At 40.7% G+C, this 18,560-nt stretch overlaps 1 protein-coding gene across 7 annotated transcripts in view; it reads right to left on the reverse strand.

The window, feature by feature from the left end:
- Window positions 1–5,426: 5,426 nt before the first annotated feature.
- The window catches only part of AGTPBP1 (ATP/GTP binding protein 1), a 199,873-nt gene continuing 186,739 nt past the window's right edge, over window positions 5,427–18,560 (reverse strand). For 6 of the 7 annotated variants that reach the window (XM_030293983.1, XM_030293980.1, XM_030293978.1 and 3 more), the window contains exon 26: window positions 5,427–8,649. In XM_030293983.1, the coding sequence (XP_030149843.1) occupies window positions 8,472–8,649 (178 nt within the window). In that variant the 3' untranslated portion in view covers window positions 5,427–8,471. Of the gene's footprint in view, window positions 8,650–10,201; window positions 10,402–18,560 lie in introns of all 7 variants that reach the window. The other variant, XR_003964299.1, reaches the window with a different exon arrangement.

The following is an 18,560-nucleotide window of genomic DNA, read 5'->3' on the forward strand; positions in this document are numbered from 1 at the left end:
TAGCCGGGATTCACATTGTGACACCTTACCCAGAGGCCCACGTGGAGATGAGTCAGTCCCTGGTGTCCCCTCGGCATTGTGTTCCTTGCCCTGACATCACGTTCTGCCTCGCATCATTGCTGTTTATTGAAACTAGGTCTTTCCCCTCTACGAGACTCGAGTTTCCTGAGGGTAAGGGCCATATCTTCCTCACTTTTGTGTTCCTTTCGCCCCCTCTGCTGCCATGCACGTCAGTACTTGCGAAAAGTCTGACGAATGAATGAGCGAATGAATGAGCGAATGAATGCTCTCAGTTAAGAGCAGCCAAGCACATAGGCCAATGTCACATGTGTCTCAAATCTAGTGGCGGTTGGGACTTCTACTGCAAGAATAGAGCAATGAAACCACTGAGGCAATAGGAGAGAAAAACTTGGGGTTTTTTTGTGGGGTTTTTTTTTGTGTTTTGTTTTTTTTTTTTTTTGCCAGATCTACAACCAATAGCAAGTACCACTTGTAAACAAAGGACAGAAACATCAAACAAAGTTTTTAAAAAGTCACTCCTGAGTTACTTTCCTACAGTTCTGCAAAATAATCAAAATCTTAACCAGGATTTGGGCAACGGCCTGACATTTTGTGCCTTTCAAAATACAAAATGTGCCAACGTAACCGCGGACCAGTGATCAGAAAAATGGTGTCACTGACAAGTCCATTACCAGATCCCATTTGCCCAGATTTCTCATTTCCCATGAGCTATCATCTTGCTGCTCTCCTATGCCACCACTTAAGAGCCTCATTATTAGGCATGGAGCATACACATTTGGATGGGGAGAGCATTTGCAATTATATTTTAAGGTGCTTCCCAAAGCTATAAAGTCAAAGCTATAAATGGCAAGATGGGCGATGTAATTGTCAACAGAATATGAAACAAGTCTGAAATTAGAGTCGGTTTCTGCTCAGCCTAAAAGCATGAGCCAGCAGAGCGCACACATCAGAGAGGATTTGGGGGTTCAGAAGCAGAGAGCTGGGTGGCCTCAGGCAAGTCACTTAACCTTTCTCGGATGAATTTCTTCATCTAAACAAGTGTGGTACTGCATGTCCTAATGAGGGCCAACATGGAAAAGGTCTGAAATACTAAGTAGAATAAATGAAATGGAGTCAAGTGGGCCACCACCCATGGAGATAATTATATGCTATTTATTGAGCTGTTATTTTGTGCCGGGCTTTGTGCCTAACACCCTACAAATGTGGGTCTCTAACTTCACAAGCTGTGATAGTAATATTTGGTGGATTAGTTGAATGGACATTAAATGCTCCACCCACTGTAAACTAATTCTAAATTAGAAAAGTTGAGCTATGACAGGACATCCTGTGTCCCTTTGAACAGAGTCCGACGATGTGAAAGAATCCGTGCTAATGAGATGCCAGGGCCCTCCAGCTAGCACCACAAAACACTGGGGACCGCCGGAGAACCTGTGGGGGGTGCTGGTACGCAAGAGGTGAAAGATGAAAACAATCATTCTAAAGACTCTAAGGTGGATTCAGACCTCTGGGTGTTAATTCTGTCCTTGTCAATCCTGAGACAGGTAGCTCTGGCATGGGATGGCGGCTATTTAATTAAGCAAGCTTAGTTAGTCAACAACAAATAAAAAAGCCTCCATAGGGGGAACTGGGTGGCTCAGTCGGTTAAGCAGCTGACTCTTGGTTTTGGCTCAGGTCATGATCTCACGGGTCGTGGGTTCAGACCCATGTGGGGCCCTGTGCTGACAGCATGGAGCCTGCTTGGGATTCTGTCTTGCGCTCTCTGTCCCTCCCCTGCTCTCTCTCTCTAAAAATACACTTAAAAAAAAGTCTATAAAAGTTTTGGCCAACAAGCTGATCGTAAACTAGTACAAATCCAAAGTCAGGGCGCTTATTAGGTCATCTTATTCTTGTTTTGTGCTATAAGAAGATTATATTCCTCTAAATAAAACGGAATCTAGAAAACAGATCATTGTGGGTTTGTTTCTGAAACTTATTTCTTGGCCCAGCCGATTAAAGTGATAATGAAGCTACAGAATAAACTCTCTTCCCAATAAAAATGTAAATTCGGTTGACGAAAAGTGAAGCAAAACTTATTTTAAGTCTATTAGACAAAATGTGCATTACATTTCCCTTACCATCCTGGCTATAAAAAGCAGCCTTTCCAAGCCTTAAGAGAAACCAGAAAGGACAGAAAAAGACTGTACTAACGCACTACCTATTTTGTTAAACGTGAAATAAAAAAGACTCAAGGGTCTCTTTTCTTCAAAAAAAACCAAAAACGTAAAATGGTGAGACACAAACACCAGATGTGCCACCTTCTACCTAACCGTCCATAAAGACAGTGATTTGTAAAATATGAGAGAAAATGTTTCCATCGACATCATTTTCATAAAGCAGCCAGGAGAGTGTTCAACACAGGCCAGATACTGGCAGGGTTGGCTCTCGCCACCCTCCGGAGGGAGACCAGGGTGTGTGGTGATGGAACAGTCTCGTACGCTTTCAAAATTGTCAAACTGCTTATCAAACTCGCCCGCAGAGTTGGCACAGGCCATGGGTTGGCCGCCTGTGGGGGAAGCACAGGGCCACCAGCAGAGGGGCCAGTGCTCGGCCCTGAGTCCCCACTTTGCTGCCCACCAGCAAGTCTGGGTGAGTCCTATCGCCTGAGCCTCACATGTTAAGTGAAAATACCAAGGATATCTGCTTATTAATAGTGTTTTTGTGATGCTCAAATGAGGTAACTTGTACGGAAGCACTTCCTGAACTTTAAAGGGCTATTTACATGCTCTTTACCTGGGAATCCTGTGTGGATAGAAGGCAGGGGTGGATAGAAATAGCTTTGAGACTGGTAACTGCATAATACGAAAACTTCATCCCATTGTATTTGCCCATTCGTCTGATGTCACCCAACAAAGGGATCTCTGATCCCTCTCAGCCTGCTCTCTGGGTGCATCTTGTCATGATGATGCACCATTACAGAGGTACTCTCTTTCAGTATTAATATTTCACAGCATTCATGTTCTCCATTACTGTAACAGAGAACTTTCAAGATGCTGAAAAGTCAGCTCTTGGGATAACATTACGTCTGAACAAACCAATGACAAGTCTCATAATTGGAGGAAATAATCCCTGGGTTTTAGAGCAGGATGACAAAAATATGGCTCATTTCTGGCCCAATAAGCCTTTCTGCTAGACACAAAATCACTTTGACATGCTTGAGAGGACATCTGCTGATTTTGCCTGTCCAGAGTGTCCCTTTGAGTAACAAGAATTTACCTCTCTCTCAGGATGTGTGCTTTGGGTCCAGCCATCCCTTCGAGGATGGACACGAAAGGTTGGTTTTTCAGGTAGGTTTGGGGCATATTTGTGTAAGACATACCCTCACAAGTAAAACTCAACTTAAATAGCTTGAACCACATAACTGTCCAATTCAACGTTTCACATAAAGCTCGACACAGGCTCAAATGACAAAAGGACCCAGTTTCTCTCCATGTCTTGGCTCTGCTCATTCAACACAGGCCGTCTTGGGAGTGTTCTCCTCTCGGGGTTGCATGGAGGCCAGCAGCGGCTATACCCTCCCTTCTTAAGGAAGGGCCTTTGTTCTGGCATTACCATCCAGTCCAGAATTCGCTAGGCTAGGGTCGGCTTGGATCGCCAGTCTGCCTGACCATCCTCGTGATCAGCAGGTGGCATGTGCCAGACGAGCTCCGCTCAGGTCACGTATCCCCCCACTCCTGGGGTTTCAGGGCAACACGGTGACCTCAGAACACACAGATCTTGAACACTGGTTAGGGCAAAGGAGAGAATGGCTCGCCGGGAAGCACACTTGCACTGTCCACCCCATCCTGTAAGCGATCTGGATCTTCACATGTGTGAGAACAGGGGTATCGTTTTTGGTATTTTTTCATCTGGTGTAGCCCTTCAAAAGGGGGAAATAAAAGCTGACAAAGGCGTGTGTGCACTGGACACTCCTCTCTCGACATGAAGTACAGCTTATAATCCTTTCGAAGGGATATCTTCGGATTTTGAAAGTTATCTTTTTATATGAAATGATATAATCATTCATGGCGTCGAGTGCCCACACGCGAAAAGAAAAGCAGATGAAATGTCAAACATTTCTAAGATTAAGATGAGGAAAACAGGAGAAAAAGCCATCACAGAGATGATACAGGAAAAAGCATAAATAATAAAAAAAGTCGTGACATTGCCAACAGAGTTTGTAACTTGACTTTAGTAACTACTTAGCACTGAACATGAAGGGGAGTTTCCAGTCTTAAAATTCCTTATTTAATTAACTGTCAGGCAGAGAACAAGCTGCAGAGAAGCCCACTTACTCTCAAAGGTGCAGACTTGACTTGTAGTTACTGAAGTCTCACCTTTTCTATTTCAATTTTCCGTACCAAGCATCCTTGTCTTTCCTAATTTCTTCCCCTTTGCCATTCATCGCTGCTCTTTATGTGGTTTACGGGCACATTAACAACGTCTGGAAAATCAGCATCGTCACTCCCGTGAGCAGAGTTTTGCTATTGCTTCACTTCATACTCGCTTGGCACTCCCGCAGGGCATCTTTAAAAGGGACAGTCCCACATTAGTTGCTGTGAAGGGAAGCCTTTCTGAATATCGGGAGCTAATAGCGGGAGCTGCCCGGGTTTGCAGACAGAAGGGCATCACAGGCCCCCTTGCACTTTGCCCTGGCTTGTGAGCGTGCATGCGTGCAACTGCACAGACGCAGAGATCGCTTCCACCCTCAACAGCGTCAGCCACATCCCAGGCTCCAAAACTTCACTCTGGCTGGTGGTCCAATGCCTCAAATGCCACCCTAGGAGGCCCACTCATTTGATTTAGGTCCTGCCTGTTTAGTGACCTCAAACTGAAAAGTTTAATTACTCAATGACCCCAATAACCAACCAAGCTCAGAAGCCTAAGATTTGAGAGAAGGTGCCCAGAGGCCAAAAGAGCTTGAAGTATAAAGAAGGCTTAGGAGGTAGAGGGAGCAGAAACAGGCCTAAGTTACTGCTCGGGGTATAGAAAGAGAAGGCCCTTAATGGTCAGCACCGTGTAGGTCAATATTAAGGCTTTTAAAATATCATTAACAGTGAAAAACAACTGAAATTGGCATTCTGGGAACCAAACCTTCAAAATGTGACTTCTCATAAAGAAAATGAGACTACCTTCTGAGTTTCCTTTTTTCTATACAGGATTTTAAATATGCTTTAACCAGAGAAATATTCACTTAATATTAATAAGAACATTCTAATGGATACAGTAGAATGATCTTTCAGTTGAAATACTGCTTCAACAGCTTTTTCCTAATGGAGGGACCTAGCGTTTACATGCAGCTGGTTCATTGAATTCACTTGATTTTTCCATTCTTTTATAACCATTAAAGTACATACAAGAAAACAAAAGGATTTATAAAGATACATTCATGGTTTTGTTACTGTCATTTATTTCTGGATCATGCACAAAGACAATTCCATTAGTACATTTATTATATTATCCATTTCAGTGCTTATAATAATATGGTCATGTTAACTTGGACATTGGAAATGTAGAAAGATAGTATTCATTGCTGTTAGTGCGCTATCTGAAGTGAGACTCCAGGTTACTTATTTGTAATTAGGATTCAGACAAATGTCCATGTTTCTAAATACCACACAAAACTGGGAGACCTGGCAGGAACTGAGTAAGAAAGATACTAAGGCAGGACAAAATCCTGTCTTCAAACAATACTATGACTGCAGTAAAGGAGAAACTGATCTGAACCATAGGTTTTTGCATGCTGCCCTGCCTGAATACATTTCACAAACTCAAGACAGACCCTCAAGCCTTTCATGGTTCTCCCTTTCTGGGGAAAGGCCAACAACAGCATCTCCTTTTGCGGCAAGGAGACAACACAAGACTAGTTGTCTGCAGGCCTGGGCTGGAGCCCCTGTGACCTCGCTTGATCTCTGTGTGTCTATTTTCTTGATTCTACAAATTAGTTTGATCTGGATTGCGTGCCCCTGGGACCTCGCTTGATCTCCCTGTGTCTATTTTCTTGATTCTACAAATTAGTTTGATCGGAACCATCCCTGGTGCTAACTTCCTCTTAGGAAACTGGAGGCTGGAAGAGCGCATCAGGGGAGACAGTGGTTCTGCCGGAGCGATGCCTACAGCATTACCACCTGAGAATTTTGAAGAAATGTACATTTGGGGCCCACACAGGTCTACAGAATCTCTGTTTTAAGAAGCAAGTTCCCCAGGTGATTCTGATGCACACAACACAGGACGAGAACCACTGGTTTAGACCATCTACATTTAAGAATATTCATAGTTCCAAAAACAAGGCAAATTAAATAAATCTAAACTCTGTCATTAGACTCAGGTTGTCAGCTACACATTACTTTTCAGAAGTATGGCACTGAAGGCATCTCACTTATTCTTTGAAAATCCTGAAAAGAAATAGACAACAGGGATAACATTTAGGGCAGTTTTAGCTACTAAGAGCCAATTACATTTAGCTTTACCCCTATTTAGGAAAGTTAGGATTTTAAATTCTTATTTTCCCAAAGCTGTTTATTAAGGAAAATATCATTTCCTAACTATAAAGGTTTCTCTTCCACCTTGTGAATAATTATTTAATAAAAGGCATATTCGGTTTTATAACATATACTAAAAGATGTACTTCATCGATATGAAATATTACAGTAAGGAATTTTTAAACTGCCAACATAATAAATTCAAGCTTTGAGTTATTCTTCACATTACAGTAACTGTAATTGCTTCTCATACATGGATACCTTGGGTTTCAATTTTTAGTTTTATAAGAAGAAAAATTTACATACAGACACAGTGGCTCCAATCCACTCTCTGCAAAAAATTATAATTAAATATCTAATTATTTTATATACGAAGTATATAAATAAAAAATAAATTACTTTACTAATTATTGGATTATTAAATAAATAAGGTTTGACCTTACAAAGTATCCTCATCTTTCCCACATTAGCTCACCACACAGTAAGAGGATTGGCAATCCTCACAATCCAGTCTGTATTTTCTGAGATTCATAAGAATTAGGTTCCTAAGAGAAAAAGAGCTCAATTGCCCTGTGCTAGGTGTTTAAACATGGCTCCTAGGACACCAGAAATAAGCTATACCATGGATAAAATGCCTCAAATAAAGACAGTGAAAATCACTGATTTGGAAAAGGCAAAAACATGAAATACACTTTTATCTTTTCTTTTCCATTATTACAGGTTTTTAAAAAAAGACCTAAAAGAATTGTAACCAGGAATAAGCAAAGACAATGTACCAAAAGCGAAGCATGTGAGTCCTGGCAAGAATCCATGAATGAGGTATCTCCTTTGGGTTTGTGTTATTATAACAGAAACTTAGTTCTTAGGACACTTTTCCAGAGTTGCTGAACTAGTTTTATTTTATTTGAAGACAAAATCATTCCTGCAGCAGAGCAGCTTAAACCCGCAAAGATGTCACTACAAGAAATGGTCTACCATCATCGCGGTCACCTAGACTCAGACACCAGGGTCGGCACGCCCTAGGTGAACTCCCTTGAGTAAATCTAACAGCATCACACAACTCAGGGAACGCTAAATATGCTTAATACAGAGACACACACTTAACACTGGATCACACTCTCACTGCATCTTTAAAGTTTAACTGACTATAGTGATAAATTTCAGGTACACCCACGAGACACAGTTTTAGAGAAGAGAGCTGTTCAAATGTATCTTCTACAACAGGTACAGGTTCACGTATACCGTAAAAACTTAACACCGGTAAATTCGGCCCTTTTTTCTTTTCACAAGTTTTTATCAGTGTGTTCAGCTGTTGGATTTTTATAATAGCCTCACAAAGATTCCACAAACCAAATAATCTGGGCTGGTTAAAAAGGATGACAAAATGAATCCAATATTTAATACAGCTTTTATTTGTTTAATTTGGTAAATGGAGACTGTAATGGTTTCAAGGCAAACTCTGGGTGATTTCAGTCGCAACTCCACAGTTAACATGATTCTGAAGAACAGTCTTATCTTCGATGTCTAACCACACTACACAGTCACAGCTAGAGAAATCCATGTACATATATATTAGTTTTCAACAACTCGGGATTTTCAACCACTCTAGAATTCAGATTTTATATTCTCACACACTTTAAAATTTACCCCTTTGATGCAGGATATAACCATTAAAGATAAAAATTCATGCAGTGATACTCAGGTTTTTAAAAACAGGTAAATCCAGTATTTGATCATTCAGTGCGGTATCAAGTGCACCGAATATCTGAAATAAAACAAGTGCCAATGTTATCATGAATTAATAACATATTTATTGTCTTGAAACCAAACAGGCCCAAGTTACTTTTTGCCTTTCTCTAGTTAGCTATTTAACTCTTTTCTCTCAAACTTCCTGTGTACGAAAACCCAAGATATTTCATTTCTTTTTTCAGTTAACAAGAGATGGTAGAAGGCTTAAGGTAGGTATGTTCTTGATAATTCGGAGTCAGAAAGTGCTTCCTCTTGAGCAGAAGGTTCGTAATCTCCTGCGTTTTCTGCCAATTCAGTATCTAAGTCGTCATTACTTTCTGCACTGTAATCCACTTCTTCAAGGAATCGAGGCTCATCTTCATCCAAGACGTAAGTGGTAGGGCTGTGGCCAGAGCACATAGAGCACATGAGACTTCATTAGATCCTAAGGTTCTAACATAAGGCTATTTGACCATATTGGGTTAATTTTGATTTCAATATAATGTAAGAGTTTGCATTAGCTTTAAAGATGTTATCCAAATGAACAAGTTAAAAGATTTGTAATAGCTGAAACCATAAAGGGTGAAATGCTAAGTATTAATTATATTAAAAGACTGTCACTCTCCACCCTATAGTTAGATAGCTACAAAAAACAAGAAACTCTCCCATGAGGTTGCCTTTTTAAAAGACTTCATCAATTTGCAGGGTTAAAAGTTCTATTTTAAACACTGAAAAGAAACAGACCATTTCAATAAACTTTATTTTATTTATCGTATAATTCATCCATTATAAGAAACTGTGGTATTTAAACACTGAAACCACTTATTCTAAGTCTATACAATGATTATTTGCCATAAAAACGGCCCATGCACTCACCCATCCAGTTTCCATTGGTCAAGAATAAAAATGAAAAACAAGTGAATGCTCACACCCAGATTAATTACTTTCCCTTGAGACACAGAATAAGACATTTGCTTAAAAGCACTAAGTGCTTCTGAATATTTCATTAGGTAGGTTGTTTGGGATAAAGACAACCTTTCCACTAGGGTAAAATATTCTTTCCTCTTCAAAAAATCACAGTATTCGGATTTCTCCCCATCTGGGAGATTTTCTACACACATGTGTGCACATGCCCACACACACAGTGTTATCAAAGAAACACTATAGAAGCATTTCAATGTCCCCATTTTGTGACCCAAACTATCTTAATTTCACACAGATGTCTGTTTGTATCCCACCTGCTTCCAAACAGGATTTCCCACCATGGGTGCAATTAAAAGCCATAAAATCAGACAATAAAAAGGGAACAATAATCTGTTAAAATGAACAGAGAAGCAAATGTCATTAGGCAGCTCGCATGAAAGAAGTCCTGCACTGAATATTAAATTCGGTTCAGATATCTAGAAGTTCAGGCAGGAAAGACAAGTTAATGGATTATGTGGTTCTCATTTTCTGAAATGAGAAAGCAAAACTCATCTGGTAAGATTATCTTTTTTCCTAAAGTTGTTTTTCTCCCGCTCATTAAAAATAGATTGCAAAACCACCTTGATCTTATATAGCAAACTTCTTAAAAAGTTCAGAGCTTGCACTATGATGCAGCAGTCCTGATAAGCCAGCTGAGTGGCCCGAAGGACGATGTGAGACTTTACAACCTATCACGCACAAGAACTATTTCACCGCATTCAATTATGCAACTAAAATATTTATCATGAAACTGTTAGGTCTTTAGAAAAAGTGTTAGATTAAAAGGCAAAAACATATTTGCCCCTTCAAACGACCATTATTCTCTTTCTTTCTTTTGAAAAACAATAATTCATTCCTCCCTGAGTTTCGTGATTCACATTCTCAGGGTGTCCCAGGTGAATCACAGCATCCATGGAAGACACTTAGAAAAGATGGAGGCTTCAGCTAAAGCAAAGGATGCAGGAAAGAAGTGAGGAGAGAAACCTGCTTACTTTCCTCCTGGAGACTGTCCTAACAAGAAGAAACGACCATGGAAATGCAAGGGAGGAGGCAGGTTTGCTCAAAAGCCATGTACTCTGCTGGTACAGGGGCTGAGAACACCAACCAGGACTGTAGAGGCTGGCTCCATGGTGATGAGGCACTGTGACCAGAGCAGTGTAGTTACCTGCAGCATTGCGGGGTCTCCCAATGTCTAGGAAGAGCACAAAATCCATGCAGTGGGTGGGTGGGCAAGCATCGTTCAGGAAGTCTATGGAACACAGAATTCCGATGCACCCCTGAACCCCCATACCGTCACCAAGGAAAACAGACTGGCATAAAGGAAGCTGGTTACAGGAAGCCCAGCCACTACACTAAGGTCAGAGCAAGGACCTAATTCTACATGGGTAGCTGAACACTAGAATATTAATCAATCTGAACTAAGAGAAAGGGTTTAAAGGAAAAGTCTACTCTTACAAGCTGAGGAAACAGAGGAAGTATGATTTTGAAGTAACAAAAATGCCTAAGATCAAGCCAAAAAAAGCTCCTAGACATCAAGGAGACTTGGAGCAATCAGATGCTGATTAGCACTTTTTTAAGGCTGAAAAGCATAACCTGGAAAACAAAGCTCCTGGAAATTTCAAATAAATCCCGTAATAAGGAATGTTCAGAAAATAATGTGAGCCTGTTAATTGCCGGTCTTGGCTCCTTCATATGCTGACTGTGACATAAATTTCATCCGTGTTCTGGCATCCCCCATCCTGATACCCCGGAGCGGGTGGGTTTCACACTCTAATTCCATTCCTGTAACTCAAACTTTGACGCCTGTTTCTGCAGGTCCTAACAAAGTCACGTTCCTGGCCTCTGCTTCGTTAAGGTCTACACTCTGGCTGAAATATAGAGTCCCTCCAGCAGTGGTGAAGGGCTATCAGTGCCTTTGATGAGCAAGGAGTAGGCTTAGGGGTTAAAGAACTGGGGGAATCTCGAGACGAAGGGAACAGGAGGAGATGACAACCTCTGTCACTCCCGAGAGCAGCCTTCCGACTGGTATTCCAGTTGTCACTCTCCAGCCCATTGTTCTAGATCTCTCTGTTGCACTTAAATGGTAGGAATGCCAACACTCCTCTCCTCTGTCGTGCTTCATTCCCCTCTGTCCCTCCTCCCTGCTGATCAAGTGCTCTTCATCCTCCGTATAAAAATGCTCTCTTGGCCAACTGTTCTCATAAGCATGCCCTCTTTGAGTAAACTCACACATTTTAATTTGCATTCCGATCATTTCCACATCCAAATTTCTAGCCCTGACTTCGCCCCTGAACTTGCACTGTGCATACCAGGCATGGCTATCTCACATGTACCTCAAGTCTATGTTCACAGTGGAACTCACCAGTCTCCCTACCAAGCCTGTGCCACTTGTCCTAGTCCTCAAATCATCCACTCAGTGAGTCGTAAAACCACACTTCTCAGAAAGCAAGTCCTGCCAGTCAATCTCTGAACCACTTCTTGCCTCACGTTTTACATGACAAACCTTCACGGACATTCCTTCCTCTGTTTAGGACACACTTCCCAACTTCTTTCTCCCAACGACTCAAATTTCTTTCAAACTGCAGCTCAGGCTCATCTTTAGATGTTCTTCCTTTATGAAAGCCCACCTTGGGATAAGTGCCCTTTCTCTGTATTCCCTTTGTACCCTGCACATTCTGTCCGATCACTTCTGGTATGCAGGTGAAACCACTGACTTGTGGGTCTGTCTCCTAAGCACTTTAAGGTCAGGAACTGTGACTTACTCATCTCAGTGCCTCCTGTCAGCTCCCGAAAGTGCTTGATACATTGTAGGCCCTAAACAAATGTTTGCTGAACTCTATAAGAAGCCAACGGAGCCAATTAGACCATCGATTTTTATATTACCCCATCTCACTGATTATACTTTAGTAAAAAAAAACTTAAGGCTCAAGACCAATCACAGCAATTCAGCTTTGCTTTTATTAATAATTCCAACATATGTTTTGAACAATTCATGATTTAGGAAGGGCTTTCCTATACATTATCTCACAACAGCCTTCAGATAAGAAGAGAAAGACTTGAAGGTAATTTGCCCTAGAGTTATAAAATAAATAATCCCTTGACATCAACAGAAAGGAATTCAAGTAATAATTCAATCACAAAAAGAAACTCTAATCAGCACTTAATTATTTCCTGTCACTATTACTTTTTTCCCACCACGACTTTCTTGTTCCCCTAATTTTCTTCATTTAAGTTAACTCCCGTTGCCTGTTTCTGCTTCATTCTCCAATAACTGGCCTCTGTTCACCTACCCTAACATCCTTCTACTCTGGATTTTAATCAATAAGAAACATTTGATTCTAAAAGAGAATAGCATTTTTAGTCCCAAACCAAATCTTCCTCATGCCGCTTCAGGAAAAATACCAAAATCTTCACCCATATGACTTTCTCACAGGATGAATCTGTTGAAATTCTCTGCTGTAGGGTGTCATTGAGATGCAGAAAAGGTTTAAAATTCCAACTGATTTCTAAAGATAACAAAAAATTCTGCTTTATTCAGATTTAGAAAGTGTTCTGGCTATCCTTGTGTTAAACTATTAAGCATACACAAAATTAAACCTAAGAAATTCACCATCCCCCTCAGTGTGTGCCCAACTACTTGCATGAGAGCTGACTTGACATCTGAGACACCAGAAGGCAGATCTTCAGCTCTGTTCCCTATACAAGCATGAAAGAAGCAAAACACTGTTTATGGAGTCAGAAATTCTGGGTCTGTGCCTCTCTTCTTCTACTAACCAGCTGCATGACCTTGAGCAAGTCATGTCCTTGGTTTCCAACACCGGTTTTTCTCTACTGTACAAGCAGAGATCACAATATCAGACCTACTACCTCGCAAATTGTTGTAGTAAAGTGGGAAAGCATTTATAAATTCTTAGGTTATACAAATACAAAATGTTATTATGAAATTAATAAAATCTGTTAAAAAAAAGTTAATCAATCTTTGTTAATTCCTACAGAGCCCAGGCGATGGGCTGCCGTCAAGCCACTGACTAAAAACACTGCCTTACTTTTGTGACTCAGAATCCTACCTTAACCGTGTCCTCTTCAACAGTTTTGAGACTAACCTACTGTCTTTAGACAGCACAATGAACATATCCTAGGGCAGAAAGTCTGAAATTGATACACAAACAGAAAAATATTCCATTGTCCAAATTACCAATTTGTGACTTGCCGATTATGTCTTTCTTGTATTCAAATATTAGGTCTCAGGTGAAAGAAAAATCTGTATCTGCCTAAATATTAGAGAATGTTCCATTTATATAATTTGATTCTTAGCTCATAAGAGATTCGGCATCTACTAAATATCACAAAGCAAACAAAATTATCCATAGAAAATACAAGTAACAATTTTTGTCGGTCTTAACTGACCACAGTGTATACATAAGTATTTATTTGCACATTCCTGCACACGTGCATACCCACACACAGAGTTAGAATTTCTAATAAGAGGATATCTATTTGGGGGAAAAAAAAAAGTAAAGAAAGTTGTTAATTTACTGATACTTCATTGGAAAATAATATATAACTAAGCTGCCTTCAAAAAAATAGTAATGAAGTCACTAACCTCCAACTTACTTTATTTTACTATTGATCTAGAAACATTTCTTATACGTAATGAAAGTGGTAAACAGTTAAGCTTCCCAATAATTCGGACAGCTTCAAAGGCTGAAGCCATTCCTTTTTAGCAATTCTGCTTAGTTCCTTGGAAGATACAAGATACAATGAAAGTACAGGGGAATTCTGGGTTAGACGTGGGCACGATTCCTGGTTTTGTGAAGAATTACCACATGGATGATCTTGGGTCAGTTCATCTCTGAGTCTGGGTTTACACACATATGAAAAAGGGTTACATTATCATCTGTCTCTGTTCATTCTCAATAGAACATGAAAATCTCAGAGATAATAATTGAACTTAACAGAAACTCAAAATGGGCATGTGCATTGAGGGTCCCAAGGCCACCCCAGGTTTGGTGACATGCTAGCAAGATTTACAGGATTCAACACGCAGTTGTATTAACAGCTATGACTTATTACAGTGAAAGGATACAAAGCAAAATCAACCAAGAGAAAAGGTGCGTGGGGCAAAGTCCAGAGGGAACCAAGGCCAGGCAAGGGCAGCTGCTAAGAGGCAGAGAAGTCATCAGAGCTTTCAGCAATTTCAAAGGATTGGTGGCAAAAATTGGAGTTCAGAGCTGCCAAGGTTCCTGAAAGAAGGGAGTTGCAGAGATATGACCCCAACAGTTTTCCCCTGGAGGCATGTGACAAATTCTTTAAATACACAGTGCAAGAGGCTGAAAAGCAAAGCAGAAAGCAGCAAAACAAACAGAACACAAACAATAGAATGGAGGGCTGTCTTGAGGAGCCTCCTTGAGGCAAAGAGAAGCCCTAGGCCACCAATCGTGACCTTCGGAGGGCAGGGAGGGGACAGGTGAACCCAGGGAGAACAAGCTTCCCAATTTCTGCAAACCTACCTCAAGTCTGCTCAGTCCCTGGCCAGACTACTCTACACCTGCCAGAGGATAGAATGAAGCCTCTTTGAAGGAATATGTATTCTTCCTTGTTCTGATATGCCACATTCTTACTTTGAAGTCTCAAATAGGCACTTATTGAGAGGAATAACCATTCTTCCAAGAGGTTAAGAGGTTACTGAGAATATAGCACATAAATATGAATAAATATCTACAATCATCAAATTCCTTGTACAGCTGTCTTAGAGACTAACGATAACTAACTTGATACTTATCTGGATCTCAATGATAAGGATCATTTCCTTCTCCTACACTAAGCCTGAAAGCTTTCATTATAATCAAATCTGCCCTGGGGTCCTGAAGTGTTCATGTGAGTCTCCATTTTGTTTTTCTAGATGATTTTAGGCTCCTCTGTACTTGTGGGTACAAGAGCATTTCACAAAAACACAAATGGTTCACTTTTAGTTATAAGCAACTATGATTTCAAGTGGACTAAGAGTTGTGATATGACCCTTCAATTATATGGCATGATTTATCTGCCTAGAAAATATTCTTTAAAAAAATTTTTTTACGTTTATTTATTTTTGAGAGTGAGAGAGACAGAGCACAAGCCAGGGAGGGGCAGAGAGAGGGAGAGACACAGAATCAGAAGCAGGCTCCAGGCTCTGAGTTGTCAGCACAGAGCCCAATGCGGGGCTCGAACCCATGGATCATGAGATCATGACCTGAGCCAAAATCAAGAGTCGGACACTTAATCGACTGAGCCACCCAGGCACCCCTGCCTAGAAAATATCTTAATGCAATTATAGCTGTAGGAATTTTCTACATGGTTGCAATAAATGTCTGCCAGAAATGCACAACAGCCTCAAGCATGCGCATCACAGCCATTGAAAAGGAATTTTTTTTTTAAGGATTAGCTTGATTAAATAATAAACTGTACATAAAAAACAGAGCAAACACACATTAGGGGCGACTGGGTGGCTCAGTCAGTTGAACATCCAACTCTTGATTTCAGCTCAGGTCATGATCCCAGGGTTGTGGGATTGAGCCCCGTGTCAGGCTCCACACTGAGCATGGAGCCTGCTTCAGATTCATTCCTTCTCTCTCTCTGTGCCCCTCTCCCCCGCTCCTACTCTCTCTCTCTAAAATTAAAAAAAAAATTTTAAAGCACATCAATATGAGTAAGCTTTACTACATTACTAGGTATTAGATACTGCCATTAACATGTGGCCACAAATGATCTGTACTGACAGATTCTCTCTGTGACCAAGCTTGAGTCCAGCTGCTCTCAGTCCTCTTTCAGACTAGGTCCCGACCTTGGGATCTGTCCTCAGGCAGGGGCTCTGTCTGCTTAGCCTAGCTGTAGCAAAAATCTTGCTGAGTCAGTTTATCGAAATCCCACTCTCTGTATCTCATCAGCCTGGCCTGCTTTCAGCAAAAACTCCGTCAAGTAGGTTTAGCCAGAATCTCCCTTACCTGGGATGGTTTCTCTTAGTCACTTTCCAACTGCCAATCCCCTACTCTACTCCCTGGCTATAAGTCACTAGTGTTCCTCACTGTATTCACAACTGAGCCCAATCTCCCTCCCAAAGTACAAAGCCCCCTTGTTAGCAATCCTCCTGAATAGTCTGCTTTCCTGTTCTGTGAAGTGTCACAAATAATTTTCTCTTTAACAGTATTAATTTTCCCAGAAGAAAAAGGTCCTACATATTTACAAATAAACACTAGCTTCACACGAAGAAAGCACAGCAAATACATAGGTTAGTATTTCATTCATGTGTTAATAGTCTGCAGCAATGAGTATCTTTGTACTACACCTGACCAATAACTTCCCACCAGTCCCTCTGATATTGCTAGGGTCAGGGGTAGAGCCTTTAACCACAAAACGTTATACTGTTAACTCATTTACAGACCTGTACTCATTCCCTATACTTTAAAATTTTTTTTTTTTCAACGTTTATTTATTTTTGGGACAGAGAGAGACAGAGCATGAACGGGGGAGGGGCAGAGAGAGAAGGAAACACAGAATCGGAAACAGGCTCCAGGCTCTGAGCCATCAGCCCAGAGCCTGACGCGGGGCTCGAACTCACGAACCGCGAGATCGTGACCTGGCTGAAGTCGGACGCTTAACGGACTGCGCCACCCAGGCGCCCCTCATTCCCTATACTTTATTAGAAGTCAGGTACTCTATCTTTATCAAAACACATCAAATTAGATTTTTAAAAAAGCATTAACATAAAGTAGAACAAATGCTAAGCGTATTTTAAAGGTTTTCTCCAGCTTAAGTCCTATTTATTTTTATTAGTTGCATTAAGAACAATTTCTCACCCCATTTTCTAATGTCGATGCTGTACACACAAATACAAATTAAGTACTGATACATGCTACACCACAGATAGAGATTGAAAACAAGCTAACTAAAGAAGTCATACATAAAAGGTCACACACTGCATGGTTCCATTTATTTGAAATATCCAGAACAGGTGAATCCACAGAGACAGAAAGCACACGAGTGATTGTCAGGGGCTGGAAATGACTGCTTAAGGGTACGAAGGTCTCCTTTGGGGGTGATATACGCATTTTGGAACTAGACAGAGTTCCCAGAACTAGAACTGATAGTTGTACGATATTATGAACATATTATTATTCACTTCATTAATTTTCACTTTAAAATGGTTGATTTTATGCTGTGTGACTCCATCTCAAGAAAGACAGAAATAAAGGAAAAGAAAAGAAAGAAAAGAAAAAGACATCCAAATACTATCTGATTATAAGAGACTAATTAGGCCTCATTTAAACATGAGCATATGTTTTTATTATAAAATATTGTCCAGAATTTGGTATTTTTCAGCTTCACTTTCCTGTAATGTTTTAAATATACTCAAACTTCAAATACTTCTTCTATATACCTAATATCCTGAAATGTAGTCCCCATCACCATAATCTGATGAGAAGCACTGTTAAATGTTGTATCAATTCTCAAATCCTTTAAATGAGAGTCACTGAAAGGACTGTTTTAATAGTTTAGGTGACAGGTAAAATAGAAACACTTTTGCTAAGTACAAAAATACTACATAGCTATAAGCTTTTATTTTTATTGTCCATGTATTTTTGACAGAGGAAGACAGAGACACAGTACAAGTGGGGGAGTGACAGACAGAGACACACACAGAATCCAAAGGCGGCTCCAGGCTCCGAGCTGTCAGCACAGAGCCCAATGCGGGGCTCGAACTCACGAGCCGGGAGATCATGACCTGAGCTGAAGTCGGATGCTTAACCGACTGAGCCACCCAGGTGCCCCAATAGCTGTAAGCTTTTAAATGAGCTCAACCAATATTCCCAGCTTAGACCTAAAAGAAACACACCCCCTAAGAAAGATATAATGTAGACTCAGTGTTACATCAGATGAAATTTTTATTATACAACAAATACAATCGGGGATAGTTAAAATGTTTTGTGTGTGTAATTTCCAATGAATGCCCTGGGAATAAAAAACACGATTAATTTTCAACCGCAGGCTTCACTGAAAAGGAAGTTCTAGAAGTTCCGGTAACAACAGTGAATCTCAAGAGCAACTAAGATGACTGTAAAAGAATAACTTCTTTTCTAAAGGACAGTCCACAGGAAAAAGAAAACCAAAGAGGGAGTAAAAGCAAAGAAGAGATCTCAACGAAGTGTTGGCAGATGGAGGCAGATGGATGAAGTGAAAGGGCCTGGGTTCCAACTTCCACTTTGCTCAAGTCCATAGGACAGGGGAAGCCAACAGGGATGTGCGGATTTGCATTACAAAAGCTGCAGCAAAGCTGAGAAACTGGAGATACTGGTGTTCAGGGTGCAACTGAAA

The sequence above is a fragment of the Lynx canadensis genome, chromosome D4, assembly GCF_007474595.2.
Source record: "Lynx canadensis isolate LIC74 chromosome D4, mLynCan4.pri.v2, whole genome shotgun sequence".
NCBI classification, from domain to species: Eukaryota; Metazoa; Chordata; class Mammalia; order Carnivora; family Felidae; genus Lynx; species Lynx canadensis.